Source organism: Ailuropoda melanoleuca, chromosome 5 (assembly GCF_002007445.2).
Source record: "Ailuropoda melanoleuca isolate Jingjing chromosome 5, ASM200744v2, whole genome shotgun sequence".
NCBI classification, from domain to species: Eukaryota; Metazoa; Chordata; class Mammalia; order Carnivora; family Ursidae; genus Ailuropoda; species Ailuropoda melanoleuca.
In genome coordinates, this window is record NC_048222.1 from 128,560,439 (window position 1) to 128,582,409 (window position 21,971).

General features: G+C 36.2%; 2 protein-coding genes across 10 annotated transcripts in view; one reads left to right on the forward strand and one right to left on the reverse strand.

Moving 5' to 3' along the window:
- The window catches only part of NUDT6 (nudix hydrolase 6), a 44,841-nt gene extending 33,673 nt beyond the window's left edge, over positions 1–11,168 (forward strand). For 3 of the 9 annotated variants that reach the window (XM_034661652.1, XM_034661656.1, XM_034661657.1), the window contains exon 5: positions 2,976–11,168. In XM_034661652.1, coding sequence (XP_034517543.1) covers positions 2,976–3,373 — 398 coding nt within the window. In that variant the 3' untranslated portion in view covers positions 3,374–11,168. The remainder of the gene's footprint in view (positions 1–2,975) is intronic. The other 6 variants (XR_004625851.1, XR_004625849.1, XR_004625850.1 and 3 more) reach the window with 6 other exon arrangements.
- Positions 1,599–21,971, reverse strand: part of FGF2 (fibroblast growth factor 2) — a 63,136-nt gene continuing 42,763 nt past the window's right edge. The window contains 3 exon segments of the mRNA XM_034661741.1: positions 1,599–4,021; positions 14,470–14,573; positions 17,376–17,782. Of these exon segments, the coding sequence (XP_034517632.1) occupies positions 3,836–4,021; positions 14,470–14,573; positions 17,376–17,782 (697 nt within the window). The 3' untranslated portion in view covers positions 1,599–3,835.

The following is a 21,971-nucleotide window of genomic DNA, read 5'->3' on the forward strand; positions in this document are numbered from 1 at the left end:
AATTCTTCAAGTCCAGATTAAAAAAAAAAAAAAAAAAGTAGTGCATTCTGAATTAAGTATTTGTGGTTGGCACAACCACCCACTTATTCAGCCATGAGGAGTTACAAGAAAAGCAGCAACTGGCATTCATCATATTGCTTAGGAGTATTACTAATGAAAGCTTTGCCTTAGAACTGATAAAATCCTGAAAGCAGCTAGAAATGACAACTGGATAGACTGGTGATGGGTGGTAAGGAGGGCACATATTGCATGGTGCACTGGGTGTTATATGCAACTAATGAAGCATCGAGCTTTACATCGGAATCCGGGGATGTACTGTATGGTGACTAACATAATATAATAAAAAATCATTTAAAAAAAAAAAAGAAATGATAACTGACAATAGAGTTCCGAAAGACTATGTCTATTTTAGAGCATTTCTGTCTTATAACACAATAGATTATTCTTAAGAATGAAGCCAAATTACCCAATAATTATCTAAGTTATTTTCTTAAAACTCTGTATTTAGGAAAGTATGTAATATATTTTAGGAATACAGCCATCACAAATGTGTACCCATTCATATGAGCTCTTAAGTAGTAAACACTAATTAACTGAGAAACACATTTGTTTGGAATCCTTCATTCTTTGATAATACTAGGTAAATGAAGCACTATTGTCCATAGTGCTTTAAAAAATTAAGGGGGGGGCATATACAAAATAGAATGCAATTTTCAGGCTTTGCTATAATACCCTAATAGTATGAAAGTATCTACAAGGTTAAAAACAGAGAAATTGGCTTCCTAAAAAAATGTCATTACCATTGACAGGAAGAGAATCCCCTGCATGGTCAAAGGACCATAAAGCAATGGGGTCTGCTCAGAGCTCATCAGTACACCAGAATCAGAGGGAAATGCCAGGAAAACCCACATTCTGCACAATCTTTCCTATTTTATTTCAACCTAATCCTATTGTTAAATATTACAAAATAGAAATAACAAAATAAACTCCTTTTTACTGCCCTGTAACTAAACAAAACACTGTGACATATTTAAACATATCTCTCAATCAGCAAAAATAAAAACAAAACCCTCTTGGTTTTTCCTATCTTCTTTAACCATGCAAAACAGTAAATGTTCTTTCAGTTCAGCTTACAGTACATTAAAATAAAGGTACAACAGAATAAAGCAGTTCATCTGAATAAAAAATTTTTTTTTTAATTCGTGGTGAAAAAGCTTTGTAATGATTTCCATCTTGAGGTGAAAGGAGTCACTCATACCCTGGATGTAAAAGCACTTATTTACCCATTCAGTTTTTAGTCTAGTCAATGATATGCTGATCCAAGTTAAACTAATCAAACTACCCAGGCAGTGCTGATTTCCAATTAACAGCTAAGGTGACTGCTGAGTGGGGTAGATTGACTCTCTAGTCTGTCTTTTGTCTCCATGATACATAAAAAGGCTAGACTCGGAATGAAATGCCAAACTCTGGATTAGTGGTACTAAGAGTTTAACAGAACCCCCATGGTTATTTTTCAAAGCGTTGAAAGAATAAAAATAAACATTTAAACAATAGTTAAGTGAAATCAGCAAATGATGTGTAAAATTTAAGACTAGTGCCACAATCTGTAACAAATTTAATAACAAACATATATTGTATTCCAAGCTGAAATTTTTCTTATTAAGGAAGATTTTCCTTTTATTCACATAAATTCTTTTATGTTTTTAGTTTAAAACAGTAAGTTCTAACCATGTTTAATCTATGGCAAATCTCAAGCGAAGGGAAAGTCAACATATAATTCAAAATGGCAAACAGATGTCTTATATTTTAGAACACTTTGCTTTTCCTGTGCATATTTCTAGAGCTGTTTCTTAGAGGGGGGGAAAAAACACACAAGTATATGTAGGAAATTAAGATAGTCTATAGTCAAAATACGTGGAAATTGAGATTTTTTTTCCCTTGACTTCCTCTTCCTTGCCTATTCTTCACCAGTAGGACTACTGAGAAGGCAAATATAATTTTCTGTTTGACAAACAAGGAAATAGAAGCATTGCATAGAGGTCCTTGAACAAAAATCTATGCCTGTGGCAATTGTGGAATTGGGAAGCTTCCAGCAAACTGAGCAAAGGAGGCAGCTTTATAAGGCGTTTCTCATGAACACCTTGGGAGGTAGCGACAGAGTGTCACAAAATTTGAGAAAGCCCATTCAGGGGGGTTCTTCTGGAGATTTAGAAAAAGCAACTGCAAAAATGTTAATGGCAATCAAAATCGTGCCCCAGAAATTTGCATAATATTGAAAAAAATCAACCTTATAAAATGTGAAACCCTTGTATTATAAAATTCTGTAAATTGTGGTTTTTTGCTAACACTTTTGATAAAATAGTTCTTGGAATCTCAAGAAACCAAGGAAATGCCAAAAATTACCATATTGGGATTCCATTGACAGGATAACTAGGAGAGCACAACAAAATGGTTATAAATGAAACTGCTCTAGGACGTCAGAGGCTTGACAGCCCCTGCCAAGTCACAGCTCAATACATTCTGCAGCGCTACGGACTTTGGTAAGGAAGAGTGAATCACTTTTTCTCAATACTGATATGTGTAAGTTTAGGCAGTTTTGATGGATGATCACAAACAGGATAATAATGAAGAAATATATAGGAATATTAACTGCAGGAACCTATGTTTTCAATTTTTAGGAAGTAGAGTCGGAAGAGGTTAAAAATGCGACCCCCAAAATATACAGGTGGGTAAGCCTACAAATAGCAGCCAAAGAAATAGTCAATATTTCAAAAGCTTCTAAGATGCACAGTGGTAAAAAAATACTTTGGTATTTCAGGATGTCCAGAAGGCAAAGAGTTTATGTTGAATACTTGCCTAGGATGAAGTTTTTTGCTTTTCAACCGTTAGATAATGCTACTTTATCTGAAAATCTTTGATGATTAAATTTCTAAAAATGTGATCCTTACTGATTTGTACATCTTTCTTTTATGTAGGAGACACAGCAGTTCGAGAAGTTTTGGAAGAAACTGGTATAAAATCAGAATTCAGGTCCCTCCTGAGCATTCGGCAACAACACACCAATCCCGGAGCTTTTGGGAAATCAGATATGTATATCATCTGTCGCTTAAAGCCACATTCATTCGCCATAAATTTTTGCCAGCATGAATGCTTAAGGTGTGAGTGGATGGATCTCAATGACCTGGTTAAGACTGAAAATACAACTCCCATCACCAGCAGGGTTGCTAGGCTGCTGCTCTATGGGTACAGAGAAGGGTTTGACAAGATTGATTTCACCATGGAAGAACTTCCAGCAGTTTACACAGGCTTGTTCTATAAACTCTATCACAAGGAACTGCCAGACAATTACAGAACTATGACAGGAACAGATTAAATCCATATTTGCATGTTTTAAAAAATGGTAAGTAAATTGTATATGCAGAATAATGTGTGCCATATTATAAAATGTAGTGGATATTTGGAGTTAACTAAATATCTGACTTTAATTTTCTAATGTGTATAATTTTCATGAAGAAAACTTCTTTGATGAAAATGTGCAAATTTTAAAAGCCTCTTTTCAGATGAAGCAAATGTATGAAAAAGACTGTAGCTCTAAGTAAGCTTCACTGGATAAAGGCAAATGCAGTATAAAAGGTGGAAGTCTATACATTTTCCAGGAATTTTTGTTGCTTTTCTTTAGTAAGGCAATGGTTAAATATTAACTATTAGATAAAAGGCTATCTGACCATTCTCCAAACTGAGCAGGTAGCTGTACACATTTTTTTTCTTTGATTAACGAATTTCGAAAATGTATGTCTTCTTTCATGTGAAATGAGATCAGATGCTGCCCTTAAGATCAGCTCTTAGCAGACATTGGAAGAAAAAGTATAGCTTTCTGCCCAGGTCCTGTTTTGGGTCCAAGTTTATACTGCCCAGTTCGTTTCAGTGCCACATACCAACTGGAGTATTTCCTTGACCGGTAAGTATTGTAGTTATTAGATTCCAGTCGCTCAAAAAAGAAACACTCATCGGTAACACATTTCTGAAAAATAAAGGAAGAAGTAGTAGTTACTATTATATTTTCATATGAAATACTTACGACACTACACTGCCCATTCTGCTCAACCAGCAGCAGTGCTCTTGGCTTCAGCAGACAGTCCAACTAGTGTGCACGATTCAACAAACCAAAAGTCTGACAGAATTTACCTCTGCGGAGGGATGCAGGAAGGAACACAGCAAGTCAGCAGAACTTTCAGGCACATCTCTTCAGAGGAAGAATCCAAGGACCATCCTCCAGCCCCCCAAGGGACAGATCAGGGGTTAGGCAGCAAGAGCACACAGATGTAGTGGCAACCACACTGCCTCGGACTTGAAACATCCCGTGAACACAGCTTTCACAGAGGGGGATACACCCAGTACCAAAGAGCAATAGTACACTTGGGAAACCCAGAGCTGTGGCTTCCAGCTAGGTATTTCTGGTGCATCCATATTCCTCCCAGTCCAGAGGCAGGCTACCAATCAGGGATCATTTCTACTTCTATCAGGGTTCCATGCAACTGATGGAAGGGTAACCCAGAGGTAACCTTCCTAAAGAAGAAGGGTTTTGTTAATACTTGACCCACAGAAACAGAACCAATTCCTTAAATTATAGCAACTTTTTTTCTAGTGGTTACCATTTCTAAGGCATAAAACAATAGTTTATTGTACAGAAAATAGCTAATGAAGAATAAGTAACGTAGACCATACTGATTTCTGGCAGTGTCTTTCTTGTGAGAGAGGAAACTACTCTCCCTTTTTATTTCAGTCAGCTCTTTATGGGGGGTGGGGGACATCTAGCTTTACAAATAGTTAGACCTGGAAATACTATTCCAAGTAATGGAGTCTAATAGGCTGCTACATTATTTCAGGTATATGTTCAAAAATCAACTTCACGGGGTAGACTGATAATAGTTACTGACCTCTGGGGTGTGTGTTGTGTGGGGGGTGTCAAAAAATGATTTAAAGGCAAGAAAGGAAAAATAATTTTTTATATTACAATTAGGAAGAAAGAATTATAAACTTATATGGAAAACCATATAAATTTACGCAAATACAGAATGTGTACATAAGTATATGACATAAGCCTGTAGTTTTGTATTAATGAGTATACCAGATTCCAGCTTACTTCTACATATTCAAATCTAGGGAACTTCAAGTTTAGGAAAACACACATGCAAAAGACTTGAATCTTTTCCCAGATTCTTTAGTTCTAAGATAAACTAAACAGTGGCACAAACTGTGAGAAAAACATAAGTCAATAAACAGAACAATGAAAAGAGCTGGCATAATAACCAAAATGAAAATGATGTAAATGTGAGTAACAGGCGTCTCAGTCCTCAAAAGTAAGGGTGTGGTATTAGATCTTGTAATCTGCTTCTAGGGATAAGAATTTTACCGGATATGTACTTGGCTTTAATGTTTTGATCGCTGTTAACTTTTTAAAGTGGAAATGCAAAAAATGGGCAAATTAGATAAGTTTGTAGGAAATTACTAATAAAGCAACATAAGTATTTCTGTTGCAAATAAATAACAGGTAGCATTGCAGAGAAGCATATATTGCGCAAGGACCCAGCTATGTGATCCATGTAAAGATGAAAGTGTGATAACAGTGAAGCACTTATACCTAGAAAAATCTGGATATTCCATAGCAAATACTTTCACTTTACCTTTGCTGAAGTTTATTGTGCTTTTCGTGTTAACTGAAATCAACCTGTGTGACTTTATTTTGTCATTTTTCAGGGCCCCTGATAAAAATCTTCGTCTTCCCTGTTCCAGGTTTAAGATCAGGAGTAGAAGAAGCAGGTACAAGTAAAGAGTGAAAAAAATCATGGTGATCGGAAAGATAACATGAAAGGTCATCACTGAGCTTCACAGGCTAATTCCCCAGAGGAGACCTAAACCGCATCATTCAGTCATCATTCTGGACGTTGCTTTTTGGGTGTTCTGTCAGCCTCCAGGGTGCCCCACCTTACTAAGTTGGCACTCCCTGCAATGCCTGGCCTATTGGGATACCGTGCCAACGTATCTGCCTTCTCAGCCAGTTCCTAGTATTTCAGAGAAAAGTAATAGTACCAGTGATTAAATGGATAATACATCATAAACCCACTTTTTTTTTTTTATAGAAGTTACTTGTACCTTTACAAAAACAAAGGGGAGGGAAGGAAAACTTGCATCTGTGCTGAACGTTCAGATATGTAGATTTACTAAACTATTACACACTTGAAAACAAGCTACATTTTTCAAAATAGGTGGTAGGGCCAAAATTCAGCTCTTAAGTAAAGCAGGCATTTAACAGCTCGATATAAGTACAATTTCCAGTCCTCTCCATTCTAAGTTTACAAGTCATCAATGACTGTAATGTCAATGTTCCTATTAAAAATAAGTGCAATATAATTTTTGCTAATCTTTAGAAACATTTACAGAGCTTTTTCCCTACTCTCAATGTTTAACTGCTCACCTTTTCAAACTTTTAAGAAAAGGAGGTCTTCAGAGGAATGACATCACAGAGGAAGTGGGTAAGTAGTTTCTAAGGGCTTATAACAACTTGTACCCCACGTTTGGGGCCTTATTTTATATAGGCCAATGAGCTGGGAAATTCCTTAATTCATGACTTTTTACCATTTTCATGCATATCCTTTAAATATCACAACAATCCTGTGACATAATTATCCTATACCCATTATCTAAAACTCCATGCTATTAGTAACTTATTTCAGATTGTGGACACATTGGCCATGTATCTAGTCTGACACCTTTTCATAAAATGAAATTTTCCTTTTTTAAAATTTAAGAGTAATTTGGGGATACAGAAAGCACATAGTTCAAGTGATACATTCATTCATTTAATGTATAACTAATCTTCCAGGCACTGGGATACATCAGTGAACTAAACCGAACAAGGATCCCTGCCTTTGTGCCATTCAAATTCCAGCTGGGGAGACACACAATAAGCATAACTAAATAAATTATATGTTACAATATGATAAATCCTGTAGAAAAAAGTAAAGTTGAGTAGGATTAGAGGGATGGGGAGTGGTGGGGTTAGTGATTAGGTTGTAATATTAAATAGCGTAGTCACAGTAAGCTCCATTGAGAAACTGACATTTGAGCAAATACCTGAAGGAGTTAACTATCCAGCTATCAGAGAAGAGAGAGGGAATAGTCAGTGCAGAAGCCCTATAGTAGGACCAGGCCTAGAATGTGTGAAGGGCAGTGTCTACAAAGCAGAGGGTTTAAAGGGAAGAGGAAATGAGGTCAAAAGGTAATGGAATAGGAGATTTGTAGGCTGTTGTAAATATTTAGCTCTTACTCTGAGAAAATGGAAAGCCATGGTAGGATTTTAAGCAGAAAAATGGAATGATCTGACATTTTTCCAGCATGACTTTGGCTGCCAAAACTACACTGGGCCAAAGGCAGAAATAGAGACGCTCTTAGAGTCTTACTGGGTAACCTGGGCTGAGACAGTGGAGATTTGGACCACAGGGATGACAGCAGAGATGGTAAAAAGCTGTATCTGGATATATTTTGACAGTAGAGTCAACAGGGTTTTCTGACAGATTGGAAGTGCAGTACGAGAGAAATAGAGGATCAAGGATGGCACTAAGGCTTATGTTCTAGAATGTGGACTTGCCATCAACTGAGATAGGGAAGGCTATGAGTGGGAACAGGTTTTATGGGGAAAAATGAGGAAGTCAGTTTTGGACATGTTGAGTTTGAGATGAATATTAGACATTCTAATGAAATAATGTGTATTGATAACATCCTATACAACAGACGTGTCATTTAACCTTTTTTTCCCTCTTGCTAATGCTAACAGCCACAGAATTAGCAGTTGAAAAGTTCTAATTTATTTGGAATGTTAGAAAATGTGTTGTTATAATAATTCCCATGAGCTATTATTCTCAATTCTGAAAGATAAGAAACCTAAAAAGGGAATGTACATGTACATGTATGAGAGTAATATAAATCTGTCAGGTGTTAGGGGGAGGGCACACCACAAGGCTTCCCTGAAGGCTGTCCACATAAGGCAGCTTAACTCACCGTCCTAAACCATTTGTTGACAGTGATAACAATGGGCTAATGATTTTAAAGATGGTTCTGGGAGTTTGACCTCTCGTAGGGATATCTGAATAGTGAAGAATCAAGTAGACTTTGGAAAAGCATGATTAGCATTTTAAATAGGTTTTTGTCTAGATATTTACTTTGAAATTTCAAAAAGAAACTAAAGTGGTACTTACACATATTGAAAAACTGATCCTAGGAGATGGTGGGAACCAGGTTTCTCACTGTTGGAGTGGGAGGTTACAGACAAGAGAGGAAGGCTAAAATGATTCATGTGATATGGTGGATTAGGGTTGGAGACATCAGTAAGTACTCACGTTTGGCTTAATATAGATACAGAGAGAGAAATACTCATAGATGTATATGTACCCAGCGTAGTATATGCCTATATTTCTTGCTCTGTCAGGTGAGAGGGCCTAGAAGCAAACACACTTCATCAGGAAAAAGCAAACCTAACATCCAGATCTTGGTTTCTAATACCATTTCCCATAAAAGCAATGAAGGCTTCTTAGAGAAATGGCTCATCCCTAGGCTATAGTAGGGAATATGCCAGATGAACCTGGAGCATCTCGTAGACTATTAGCAAGTGCTCGAAATCCTCCAGCATTGGTGGGGGTGCGTCAGAGAGTACAGGAGCCAACTGGAAAAGCTCCCAATGACCATAGCAAAAACAATTTGAACAAAATAAATAACACAGTATTGGATTATAACCCAAAGGATAAAATAAATATCCATGAGTGTATACTGAAAAAAGTGATTGAATAAATAAATGAGAATAGGCAAATTTCTCAGGCAAAAGAATTCCAAATTTGTAAATATTTCTCTCTCAAGGAGATGGAGCATTAGCCCCCATCCCTTAAATGTGGACTATATATAGTGACTTACTTCCAAAGAATACAGGGTAGAAAGGGGGAAAATAATAACTTTATAGTAGAGACCAACACTACCTCAGCCAGATGATCAAGATTAACAAAGGCTTGATATACAATGAGAAAAGAGATAAGCAGGGTAATTTCTCCTAACCACCATCTCTTCTCCTTACTCATCGATTGCACAAATCTGGTCCACTGCTAAATGTTAGATGTGAACTTTATGGCCATTTCCCCATGCTCTGTTTTTTGGATTGTTTATTCTTTTACAGTACTTTGATTTTCCAGTTTTGGCTTATGAGGGAGTTTGCTCAACCTAGATCCAAAAATGCTTTGCTTACATCACTTCTGAGAATTAAAAACAGACATGATGTAAGTAACAATGTTGATTATTTCAGAACAAAATAAAACACACAAATTGTGAAAGGTTAAAAGCTAATTTGACCTTAATCATTGTATATACATATAGGATGTGTAAAATTTTATAAGACTGGTTTCTAAAAGCAATAATTCTCATTAGGTAGTAAACTTTGCATTTAATCTAGGGTATAACTCTTAAAAATAATATACATTCCTCTTCAATTAGTGTATTTTTCTGACAAACCTGATCAGTATATATTGTCATTCTAGATAACTGAGCCCTCAAAAATCTATTTTCCCTACTTTGCTGTTTATGTAGGTCTCATTTCATTTTTAAGGCCCCTCAACTAAGAAAGATATTCTATAGGTTAAAAAAAATGTATTTTACTTTTACAGTAATTAAGTGTATATCCTCAGAGAATAAATTTTGTTTTCATGTTTCACTATTATAGATCCATACAAGTTATATACACATTTCTAATATTGAGATATCTTGTTTAGGATATCATAATTTATTACAGCATTATATAGAAGTCAACATGCAATTTTCTAGTACATAAAGACCAGGCAAGTTTTCTTTGCAAATGCCAACACGGATGTTGTTTGGTGACTTAAATTTAAAACTACAGTTAACCTCACTATATGCAGTTTTTTAAAACCTACAATTTTGTTAACACATAAGAAATCATAAATGCTAATATTTGTTCTGGACGTCCCTGTTGTTCATGGCAACAAAATTTATCCGCTATGGAATGGAATAAGAATCTGTTGCGTATTAAAAAACTACTCAAGTTCAGCCTCTAAATATAGGCTTTGGCAGTTAAATATAGTTGCTCTAAACTTTTGTATTTTCTAGCTTCAAAAGAGGGCAGGGGAAAGACCCTTAAGAAATGTTTTCAAACAGTGAGGATTCCTTAGCTTAAAAGCATTCATGCCATTACTATGCGAAGGTATTGGGGGGGGGGACCCTAGTCTTTTTTCATATTCTCAACTGGTAGCAATCAACATAACATGACTTAGAAACCAAAATATTTTATGTGTCCAGAGTACTCTTCTAAGAGGAAATGAGAATGTTTTGCAAATCACTGCAGGAACCATAAACAGGGGAGACGGCAGAAGAACCCAGGGATGTGCCATAATACAACAGTCAAATGGGGTCAGGTAGAAGGGTGGAAAGAATTATGCCTGTGGCAAGTACAAGTTTATAAACCCCAGTTTCTCCAGGTTGTAAGGGGCATCTGCATCCCCATGATGGCTAGTGGTCACAACACTAGACTTAAACCAAAAGTTGCTATTTGGTTTTTTGTTTTGCTTAGCTTTTCATATGCCAACTGTCTCTTCTCATTGTCACCTGAGTGAGGTCTCTGCTGACATCCCTGGCTGTGGTGTCTTTTACCATCAGTGATTCATCTCAACCCATTAAATGTTGGCACAGATAGTATTAATAGCCAAGGGTCAAGACTTTTAAATTTCTTGCCTAAAAGTTCCTGTTGTTGACAGCTCACGGCCTATGGATCTGACTCAGAAAGAAATAGGTCACTTACTGACCCACCAACATCACCTCCTTGATTTGAGGGAAGGGGCACTTCTCATCTGAAAGTTGACACAGCCCACCCAGACTAATTTGAAAGAGATAGGATTGCTGCTGAAAAGTCAAGGAAGCAAGCCGCATACAATGAATGGTGACTGGAGATTAGTTGTGAACTTGGCAAGAATAGAGCCTATGATGGGAGCAACAACAACTGAATCTTGGATGCCATTGCTCAAAGGAAACTGATAAATCCTGAATTTTCCATTTATGTGTAATAGCTGTGACTTTGTTCCTACATAGTTTGTGATAAATTTCTAAGCATTGCTAAATTAACTCTTACTGCATCAATTTGAAGGAAATCTGTTGTATCAGAAAGAATTAACATATATCCAAAGAGATAGAAACATATTTAAGACTAAATAAAATACCTAAATCTTGTGAAAGGTCCTGCTGAGCTAAGAAACTATAAAACACTATTTCAGAGCACTTTCTGCTTCTGATGGCACAGAATCAACAGTCTGGAAAGCTTAATGACTATTTACCAAGAGAAAAGGTCAGAATTCTCTTAAGTCTAACTTGTGGAGAATTCTGTAAGACCGAGAAGATAGTTTAGTCTTCATGTCTATTGTTCTAAATTCATCTCTTTTACGGACCCCAGTAATTTCAGAGATGTGCTTTAAAGTAGAGTAGCTTCTGTTTTCATCACTTTTGACAACTATGAAGGTTTTCATCATTACAGATGAACATAAATTCCAGCCTACATTCTGGAGATAAATAACCCCTCCCATGAGTATCTTATAGGGCCACCGTGATTACCAGGTTACTGGATCTTCTAATCTCAGTAAGTAGAAAACTACAGGATAACAGTTTCAAATCGTTCATTGAACCAGATTAAGAAAGAGATAAGTGAGAGCTTTAAAACCACTTGACTAGTGCTGTCCACAGTTAGTCATAACAAAAGCAAAGGTATGCCTCTCCTTATTTTCTCCACCACCTTCACTGTTTTTTTTTCATGTTTTTTTTCATGACAGTAGCCAAACCAACACCAAACCTTTGCAGAAGCAATCATGAATCACACTACATGTCTTTTGTCACATCCTGATGTGTGAAGAGTAGGAATAAACCTCTCCTCTCTACAAACTCAAGGTCATCCAAACCTACTGATTCACTGTCCTGGAAATATTTAAAATGCTACTTTGGTAGATTCCCAACATATTACATCACCCTTTAAGTTGACAACAGACTGGTAGGGAAAAAAAACAAGGTCTGTAGACATAAAAGTCCCAAGTAGTCAATCTTTGGGGACTATATTTTTTGCCTAGAAACTGCATCCATTCCCCTAATTTGACTATTACCTATACGCTGATGACACCCAAATCTAAATATGGACACAGACCTCTTTTCCAAGTTCAGGAACCACAATTGCAACTATGTAGTGAACATCTCTACCTGAGTTTCTCTTAGGCAATTCAAACTAGGTAAGTCTAAATTTGAACCTGTATTACCTTTTTGCAGAACTTGCTCTTTTCCTCTTTCCGCTTGCTCATCTACCTTCTCATCCAAACCAGAGCCTCGGACTTTTCCCTCTACTCCACTCCTAAATCTAATCAATCTCAAGTGCTGGTACTTTACTCAGTCCTCTCTTTCCTGTCATTGCCAGGTTTTCATCATCACCTGCTTGGACTGTTACAGTGGCCTTCTAACTGGTTTGTCTCCAGCAGTGTCGGCCCCCTCAAGTCCGTCCTCTACACCATTGCCAGAGTGATCTTTCTCAAATTCAAAACAGATCATGTCTTTCCTTAAAATTCTTCATGGGCTTTCCAGTGCTTGTAACCCATGGTGTCTAAGGCACTTCAGCAGCCAGTCTATCTACCTCTTCAGCCTTACTTCTTCCTTCCACTCTGCATTTCCCTTGCGCTTTACACTCCTGCAGTAGTGAATTCTCTGTAATGCTACAGGAAATACCTCCTAAGCCTTCTGCACCCATGCCTTTGCATGTACTGTGTTCTAAAACTCCACTCCTCTGCTCCCTGACTGCCTGATGAATTCCTTCTTCCACATCATCTAAAATCCTATTGATAGGTCATCTTCCAAGATGGGTTTAATCAGTTCTTTCCCATATTACTTCCTATGTCATAAAACTTCTTACTTCCTATCCAATATTACTATGCATTTATACAAAATATAGAAGGAACATATCAAAACCCTTACAATTATTATAAATAACTTGCATTTCTGCCTCCCCAGGATTGTGATTCATTAAGGGCACAATTTTGTATTCAGTTTTATGACCCAGGTGACTAGCGTAGCAGCTGGCACACTGTGCACTCAGTAATATTGGCTATTCTTGGACGATTCTACAGTTTATTCAACTACCAAAGAGGGAGCGCACGCCATTACACCCCGAGCTACTATTCATCCCACAAAAGTCACATAAGTTGGTAACATATCAACATAAATATATCTTTGTCAGATGATCAATCAGTTGATTGAAATACTCTTTTTCTCTGTAAATCTGTTTTGGTACCTTCAGAAATCCAAAGGTTGTCACTCAGAAAAAATTTCAAAACTAAGTGTATGGCTTAAAACACCACAACTTCTCAGTAATATTAAATCTCTTACGTGGGGAAAGTTATAGGCAATAGCAACTGGCTACTGGCATTGGTATCATGGCTATGGTTTGTGTGTATATGTAAACACACACACTGTTTTAGTTATATGTCCCCATCTACTCCCCCAGTGAGACAGAAGTGGGGGCTATCTTTTATACTACTTTATTTCTCTGCAGTATTTCCCACATACCGTGTCTGCCCAACAGACATGTGATCCAGGTCTAATAACAGTGGTGGAGTTGACGGGGAGGCTGCATTAGTGCAAAGTACTAGCCAGGAGCTAGGACTCCTGACTAGCTGTGATAAAAAGGAAAAAAGTGAAGTCCTTGTCCTAAATGAGCTTATATATAAAAGAGAAGAGGAAGTAAAACTTTTGAGGACCTATTATGCATGACCCTGATTGGGCATTTGATATAAATTATCTAATTTAGTCCTCACAAAAACTCTGTAAGATAGGCTTTTTATTATTTCTATTTTACAGGTGGTAAGGGAACTAACTCCGAATAATTTGCTCAAGAACACACAGCTAATATGTGCCAGTGCCGGTATCAGTATCTGGGTTAAGAGCCCACATTCTCAACTCATATTCTATACTGCAAGCATTTTGTATGTGAAATCTGAAAGAAACTTAAAAACTGATACTCAAAATTTTATATGTCCATCCCACTGATCTTCAAACTGCACAGTATGAGAATTTTTTTTTTTTTACAGCTATAGCATAATAGCTTTGCAGAGAAGGCAGTAAAATGCAATGAATTAGAGCTCGTGCTCTAAAGTCAAGTCTGCCTCAAGTGCCATCCAGGCTCGACCTCATATGAGCTGTGTTTCCATGGTTACTTACTCCCTCAGAACTTCAGTTTTTGTATCCATGAAATAGAGTAATACTATTTTATAGGGTGAATATGAAGATTAAATACTTGCAAAATCCTTAATAAAGAATAAATACCAATATTAGTAAATTAACAGCAATAAAAGCCAACAACAACAACAAAAAAACTACAAAAAGAGTATTACTTACAGAAGCCAGTAATCTTCCATCTTCCTTCATGGCAAGATAGCGATTTGCACATACTCCTTTGATGGATACAACCCCTCTCTCTTCCGCTTGAAGTTGCAGTTTGACTGTAATGGAAAAATTACCTTTGTGGCATCACATAAAAAACAGTCGTCTACACATTTACACAATTTGAAGACAAGAGCAATCACTAATCCACTCTGGAGGTTTGGCAAGGTGGGGAGACGGGACGGGTTGATTAGATCATATTGGGGTGAAATGCAGATCCTCTAAACCATGAGTGCCTCTAGATTCCCTTCTTACTCCAGTGTCAGTGGGCAGAGAAGAGTGGCAGAATGGGGAATGTTTTCCTTTGATAGGCAATTAGCCTCCACTTGGCCCCGTTAAACACTTACATGTTTTTAAAAAGTGAACAAATTTTAAAGTACATAAAAATGTAGGGGCACCTGGGTTGCTTAGTCAGTTAAGCCGCCGACTCTTGGTTTCAGCTCAGGTCATCCTCTCAGGGTCCTGGGATTGAGCCTGGCTTCAGGCTCTGCACTCAGAGGGCAGTCTGCTTGTGGATTCTCCCCCTCCCACTGCCCCCCCCCCATGCTCATGCTTTCTCTCCCTCTCTCTAATAAATATTTTAAAAAGTACATAAAAATGTAAACCACTTGTGAGAATTTCCACACTACTGCCTAAGTTTAAACTTATTAAAAGTTTTTTTTTTTTTGAGAGACAGTGCACACGCTTGCAGGATGGTGGGGGAAGGGGTAGAGGGAAAGGGAGAGAACCTTAAGCAGAGTCCACACTTAACCAACTAGCAGAGTCACCCCAGTGCCTCTTTAAAGATAATTTTAACCAACTCTTCACAAATAAAATATAATTGATCACTATTATCTTTTGGTTTGTATTTCCTTAAGTTTCTACCCATCTTATTTCTAGCTTCCCCTTTAATATAATACCAATGCATTTTTCTTTCTTTACAGACGGGTTATGATGTATACATTTTGGGGGGGGTGGCAAATCTCTATCTCATGAAAAAACAAAATGCTCATACTTAATTTGCTTTTACAGTGTGTTGAAAAATTTTCAGAGTGTAAGATCCTGAAGAGGATGACCTGTTCTACTGCATTGTCAATATTAAGCAGATCATTGGGGGGGGGGAAATATTACATGATTATGATTGTGCCATAAAGATAATTACCTAATTCAAATAAAAATGAAGTTAACAGCTTCTGTTTTTCTATTCATAGGTACGATTCTCCTGCCTAAAATGTATTCTCCAAAATGTATTTTAGCTAACAGAGGTTACATAAAAAACAGATTCTGGGGCTAAATAATAGGAAACTCTTGGTTAAGCCAAGTTAACTCTTTATTGCCAAACTTCTCAGACCTTTGCTTCTTATAACCTGCATTATAAATCACCATAAGGGGATCAAGTATACATTCTTTATAAAATTTACCTGGACTTGGAATGAATTTGGCCTATGAACATATCTAGTACATTCTTGAGAGCAATAAAAAAAAGTAGTAAATACTCAAATGTGTAGAAATCAACATAATATTAATCAGATAGCATTAGAAACAAAGTAAGTTAATTTTCCCAGGCATTTCCAGGTAGCCAGGGAAACATGACATGAAAAAGCAATGTTTGAAAAATTCTGGAATTATTAACTTTATTAGATATTATGGCATAGTAATTATGTCTTAAAATTTTCTGTATCAGGCAGAGCAACCTACAGGTGAAACAAGACATAACATCTGGGATTAACTTTAAAACATTTTAGCGATCAAACATAAATAAAATATTCTAGCAGCCAATCCATTTTTTTAATAAAGTGGGCAGCATAAAACAAGATTGATTAACTTATGTCAATAGTTATTAGAAGCATGGGAGTTTATTATTCTATTTGTACTACTTTATGAATGTTTGAGAATTTACATTTAAAAAAATCTGTTGAACATTTAATGCCTGATTCTCCTCTGTGTACCAGTCACTCCTAGATTTCAGAGGCCATAGCATTAGGTAAGCCTGCACTTACCAGGCAAAATTTCTCTATAGAATCTTAAAAGATAATGTAAGGTAAAAGAAATACAATCAAAACATGAAAACTAAACAAAGAAGGGCATAAAGTCTTTTTTACAACAGTATAGGGAAGTGTAGAAAATAAGCTTTATTTTTAACAAATATAACCAAAATTGTCTTAATGAGTATGACCAAACCTTGTATACAGCTCTAAAGTGATCCAGATAAGCCATATTAATTATGAATACATTTTAATCTCTTTTTAACTCGTAAGGCTGCATAAATGCTCATGAGGCAAAATTGCATAATCGCTGTACTTTCTTTTGGTGGTTTATCAATAAACTGTAGCCTAGCTGTAGCCCACCATCATTAAGTGTGTATTACTGGTCATAAGGGAGATTATATATATTAATGTGGGGCCAATACCAGTGACTCAATACTTAAAGTAAATGCCATCATTCATTTATTCATTGATCTTTTACAGATTCCTTGGGTATTCCACACTAGATGATTATCACTCATTAAGCCACTAAAAAATAAACATTAATTGTAGATGCTTAAAAATGTTTCTATTGCCATATAATTATTAAAATATACACTCTAAAAATAACCACAGCCTAGAACAACAAGCTGTATAAGCCATAAAATCATAAATTTTCTTTAAAAACCCATTAAAGCTGAGATGAAAAGAACCCAAATGAACTAAATTCCACATACAAATGATCCCTTCCCAAAGAAGAGATGCCTAACTGCTTTTATCTCTGACAGGAGAAACAATAAACCTGCCAAAAAGGGAAGTATGGAGAAACCAGCTGAAACTTTATTAACTCTTAACAACTATTGATGTGAGAAGTTAGAGTTCTGAGGAGCTCTAATCAAAAAACAACTCCATACCCACCTGCCAGTTCTCTTTCACACAGCTTGCACCCAGTGCACAACCAACACACATCAAAGGCTGGGACACGACAGAAGGGCTGAGAAATTTTTGCTGAGTGCAAAGCAGCAGTTCGCTGAAGGCTAGGAGCAGGACAATCTCTGAGTAAGATCCCTCTGACAAGCAATGAGCCTTCACCAAATGCAAAGCAGGATGAAGAGAGATCTTCCAAGACAAGCCAGGGGTTGAGTTCAAGAGCAAGGCTAACTGCTGACCTACCCAAACAGTTGGCAGCTGGGCTATAAGGCAAAATAGAATACAAAAAAAGTACCAAATTAATCCAAAAGAAGGAAGGAAAAGAGAAACTGGACAAAGAACAGATGGGGAAATTAGAAAACAAGTGCCAAGATGGCAGATTAAACCCAGCATATCAATAATTACACTAAATGTAAATTAACATTTACATTTAAGGGAAAAAAATTGTCAAGATAAAAAAGCAAAACTCAACTGTGCTGTTTGTAAGAAAAATGCTTTAAATATAAAGACAAAGGCAAATTGAAAGTAAAAACGTGGGGGAAAACATAAAATGCACACCCTAGGTATAATAATGCTGATATGGCTATATTAATATCTGATAATGTGGACTTCAAGGCAAGTACTGTGGAGATGAACAACGTGATTGCATGATGATAAGAGGTCAGATATGTCAAGAAAGCATAGTAATCTTAAATGTGTAGCACCTAATAATAGAATCCTAAAATATCTCAAGCAAAAATTGACAAATCAATAAGAATATGGAATATATGAATAACACTACCTACCAACTTGACCTGACTTTTTTCTTTGTATATCATGTAGCTTTCATTCACCTGAGACTTTTTTCTCCTCTTAACATCATAGTCAGTTGAAAACTGCTAAAAAAAAAAAAATTAACTGCCAGCATTGTAAGCTATCCTATGCTTATTTGCCTAGTGAACTTGAGTTGTTCAAATCAATTAACTCCAGCTGAAAAGTTCTTTTTCTAAAGTCACCATGATATTAAGTAATATCAAGGGCTCTTGTCCTGAACTATTGGTTCCTTTGTTTTTTAACAGTCTGTAATAATTCATATATGATGCATTTAAAGTGTACATACAATTCAGTGGATTTTAGTAGTCACAGAGTTGTGCAACCGTTACTACAATCAATTTTAGAACATTTTCATCATCCCATACCCTTTAGTATTCACCTCCCATGTCCCCAATAGCACCATCCCCAGGCCTACACTACCACTAATCTACTTCCTGTCTCTATAGATTTTCCTATTCTGGATATTTCATATAGATGGAATCATGCAGTTTATGGTCTTTTATGAGGGTTTCTTTCACTTAGCATAAGGTTTTCAAGGTTCATCCGTGTGGTAGCCATTATCACTACTTAATTCCTTTTTTTTTGCCAAATAACATTCCATTGACTAGATAAACCACATTTGATTTAACTCCACTGGTTGATGAACATTTATTTTGTTTCCAATTTGGGGCTACTACGAATTATACTGCTATGAACATGCTACAGAAGCAAGATTTTGGGTAGACATTTTCATTTCTTCTGGGTATACATTGAAAAGTCAAATTACTAAATCATATGGTGACTATGGTTAATCATTTAGGAATTGTCAGACTTTTCAAAGCAACCATTTTACAGTTTCACTAGAAATTGAGGGTTCCAGTTTCTCTACGTCCAGACCGCATTTGTTATAGTCTGTGTTTTGGGTTTTTGTTTTTGGTGTTGGTTTTTTTTTTCCCCCTGTTTTTCTGGTTTTTTTTTTTTTTTAAGATTGTATTTATTTATTTGACAGAGAGAGACAGCCAGCAAGAGAGGGAACACAAGCGGGGGGAGTGGGAGAGGAAGAAGCAGGCTCCCAGCATAGGAGCCTGATGTGGGGCTCGATCCCAGAACGCCAGGATCACGCCCTGAGCCGAAGGCAGACGCTTAAGGACTGAGCTACCCAGGCGCCCCTGTTTCTCTGCTTTTATTATAGCCAGCCTATTTGGGTGTAAAGTAATATCTCATAGGTTTGATATGCATTTTTCTGTTGGGTAATGATATTAGGCATCTTTTCATGTACTCATTGGCTGTTTGTATATATTCTTTAGAGAAACATCTATTCAAATCCTTGGCTCATTTTTAAATTAGGTCGTCTTTTTATCACTGAGTTCTAAGAGCTCTTTATGGATTCGAGACACAAATCCCTAATCAGATATCTGATTTGCAAATATTTTCTCCTAACCTGTGGGTTGATTTTCCACTCTCTTGATGTTGTCCTTTGAAATAGAAACATCTTTAATTTTCATGAAATCCAGTTTATCAATTTTGTTATTATTTGTGTTTTTATTGTCCTATCTAAGAAACCACTACATAATCCAAGGTCATGAATGAAGTTTTTACAACTAAGCTTTTCTCTTATCCATTTAGGTTTTGATCCATTTTGAGTTAACTTTTTATGAGGTATGAAAATCCAACGTCACTCTCTCACATGTCAATATGCCCACCAAATTGACACTTAAAGACCACTACACCCAAACAGAATATACATTCTTTTTAAGGAATAATCCCAAGAATAAATTATATACTGGCAATAAAACAAGTCTCAATACATTTAAAAGGATTAAAATCAAAGTATTATATTAGAAATTAGTAACAATAAGTTATCTAGAAAATCCTCCAAATATTTGGAAATTAAGCAATATACTTCTAAAAAAAAAAACCACAGATAAATACAAGGGAAATTAGAAAATATTTCCTAATTGTATAATGGAAACTCAACATGCTTAAAGGGAAAGCTGTAGCGTTAAGTGTTTATATTAGAAAAGCAAAGATTGTGAAAATCAAAGCTTCTACCACAAGAACTAGAAAAAGATCCTTTTTCTTTGCCATATTACTACTTATGTTATATATTTTTTATTTTAATTCCAGTTAACATACAGTGTTATATTAGTTTCAGGTTTACAGTATAATAATTCATCAGTTCCATACATCACCCAGTGCTCATCACAAGTGCACTCCCTATTCTCCATCACCTATTTCAGCCATCCCCTCACTCCCCTCCCCTCTGGTAACCAGATTGTTCTGTATTGTTAAGAGTAAGAACTATAAAAATATATTTTTTTTAAGATTGTATTTACTTATTTGCCACAGAGAGAGACAGAGAGAGAGCACAAGCAGAGGGAGAGTCAGGCAGAGGGAGATGCAGGCTCCCTGCTGAGCAAGGAGCCCCATGCCAGGCTCAATCCCAGAACCCTGGGATCATGGCCTGAACTGAATCATGACCTGAGCTGAAGGCAGCTGCTTAACCAGTTGAGTCACCCAGGTGTCCCTACAAAAAAATTTCTAATTAAGATCTCTAATTTCAATTAAGTCCAAAGTAATAGCAGAGGGAATACTTACTATGTAAAAATTATACACTTGAATATATATAGTTTAGTAGAAAATTATCCCAAAATGTTAACAGTTATGGAATAATGAAACAAAAATATTTTCATATACCTTTTGATATTTTGAAATTTTTCTTCATTGAGTATATGTATACTTTTATAGTGTACATATTACTTATATAATGACTTACATAATCATTTTCTATAGCATTGTCAGTGTTTTAAAATAATTTAGAATAAAATTAAGTGTGTACCATATTAAACATGACTATGAAAATAATCACTTTCCTGATTTCATGAGTTCCAAGAGGGAGAGGACATTTCTCAATGAAAAGATACATAAGGGGATCACCTGGGTGGCTCAGTTAAGTGTCTGCCTTTGGCTCAGGTCATGATCTCAGGGTCCTGGGATCCAGCCCTGAGTTAGGCTCCCTACTTAGCAGGGAGACTTCTTCTCCCTCTACCTCTGATCCTCTCCACTCCCAACCCCCACTTGTGCTCACGGTTTCAAACAAAATCTCTTTAAAAAAATTTTTTTTAAAGATACATAAGGGACATATCAATAAAAGCAATGTGTAAACCCTTGCTTGAATTCTGATTAAAACAAATATTTTTAAAATTTTTTGTAGAAAAATATAAGGCCAAGGGGAAATTTTAACTCTAACTGGATATTTTGTGCTTCTGAGGGAATTTTTAAATTTTTATGCATGATAATGGAACTGTGATTATTTTTTTAAGTCCTTATCTTTTAGAGATACATTTATGTATCTAATATGTAATAAGTGTACATATTACTTATATAATGACTTACATAATCATTTTCTAAAATATTTGATAAAATAATATGTCACCTAGGATATACTTCAAAATAATGCAGTACCAGGGAGGGGAAAAAGAGCTAGTGGAGGTATAGATGAAACAACTGGTCATGTGATGATAACTACTGAGGCTGGGTGATGGATACATGATGATCTTTATACTGGTCCTTTTATTTTTGTATATATTTTAAACTTTCTCTAATAAAAAGTTTTGTAGGTTATAAAAGAACAAAACAAGTAACCAAAGGCATTTCATTGGGCAATAGTGCTAATTTGGGTAACAATGTATTGAAGGGTATTAATTATTCAACCTATACTAAAAATACCATAGATCGGGTGACATAAGTGATAAACACTTATTTCTCGCAGTTCTGGAGGCTGAGGAATCC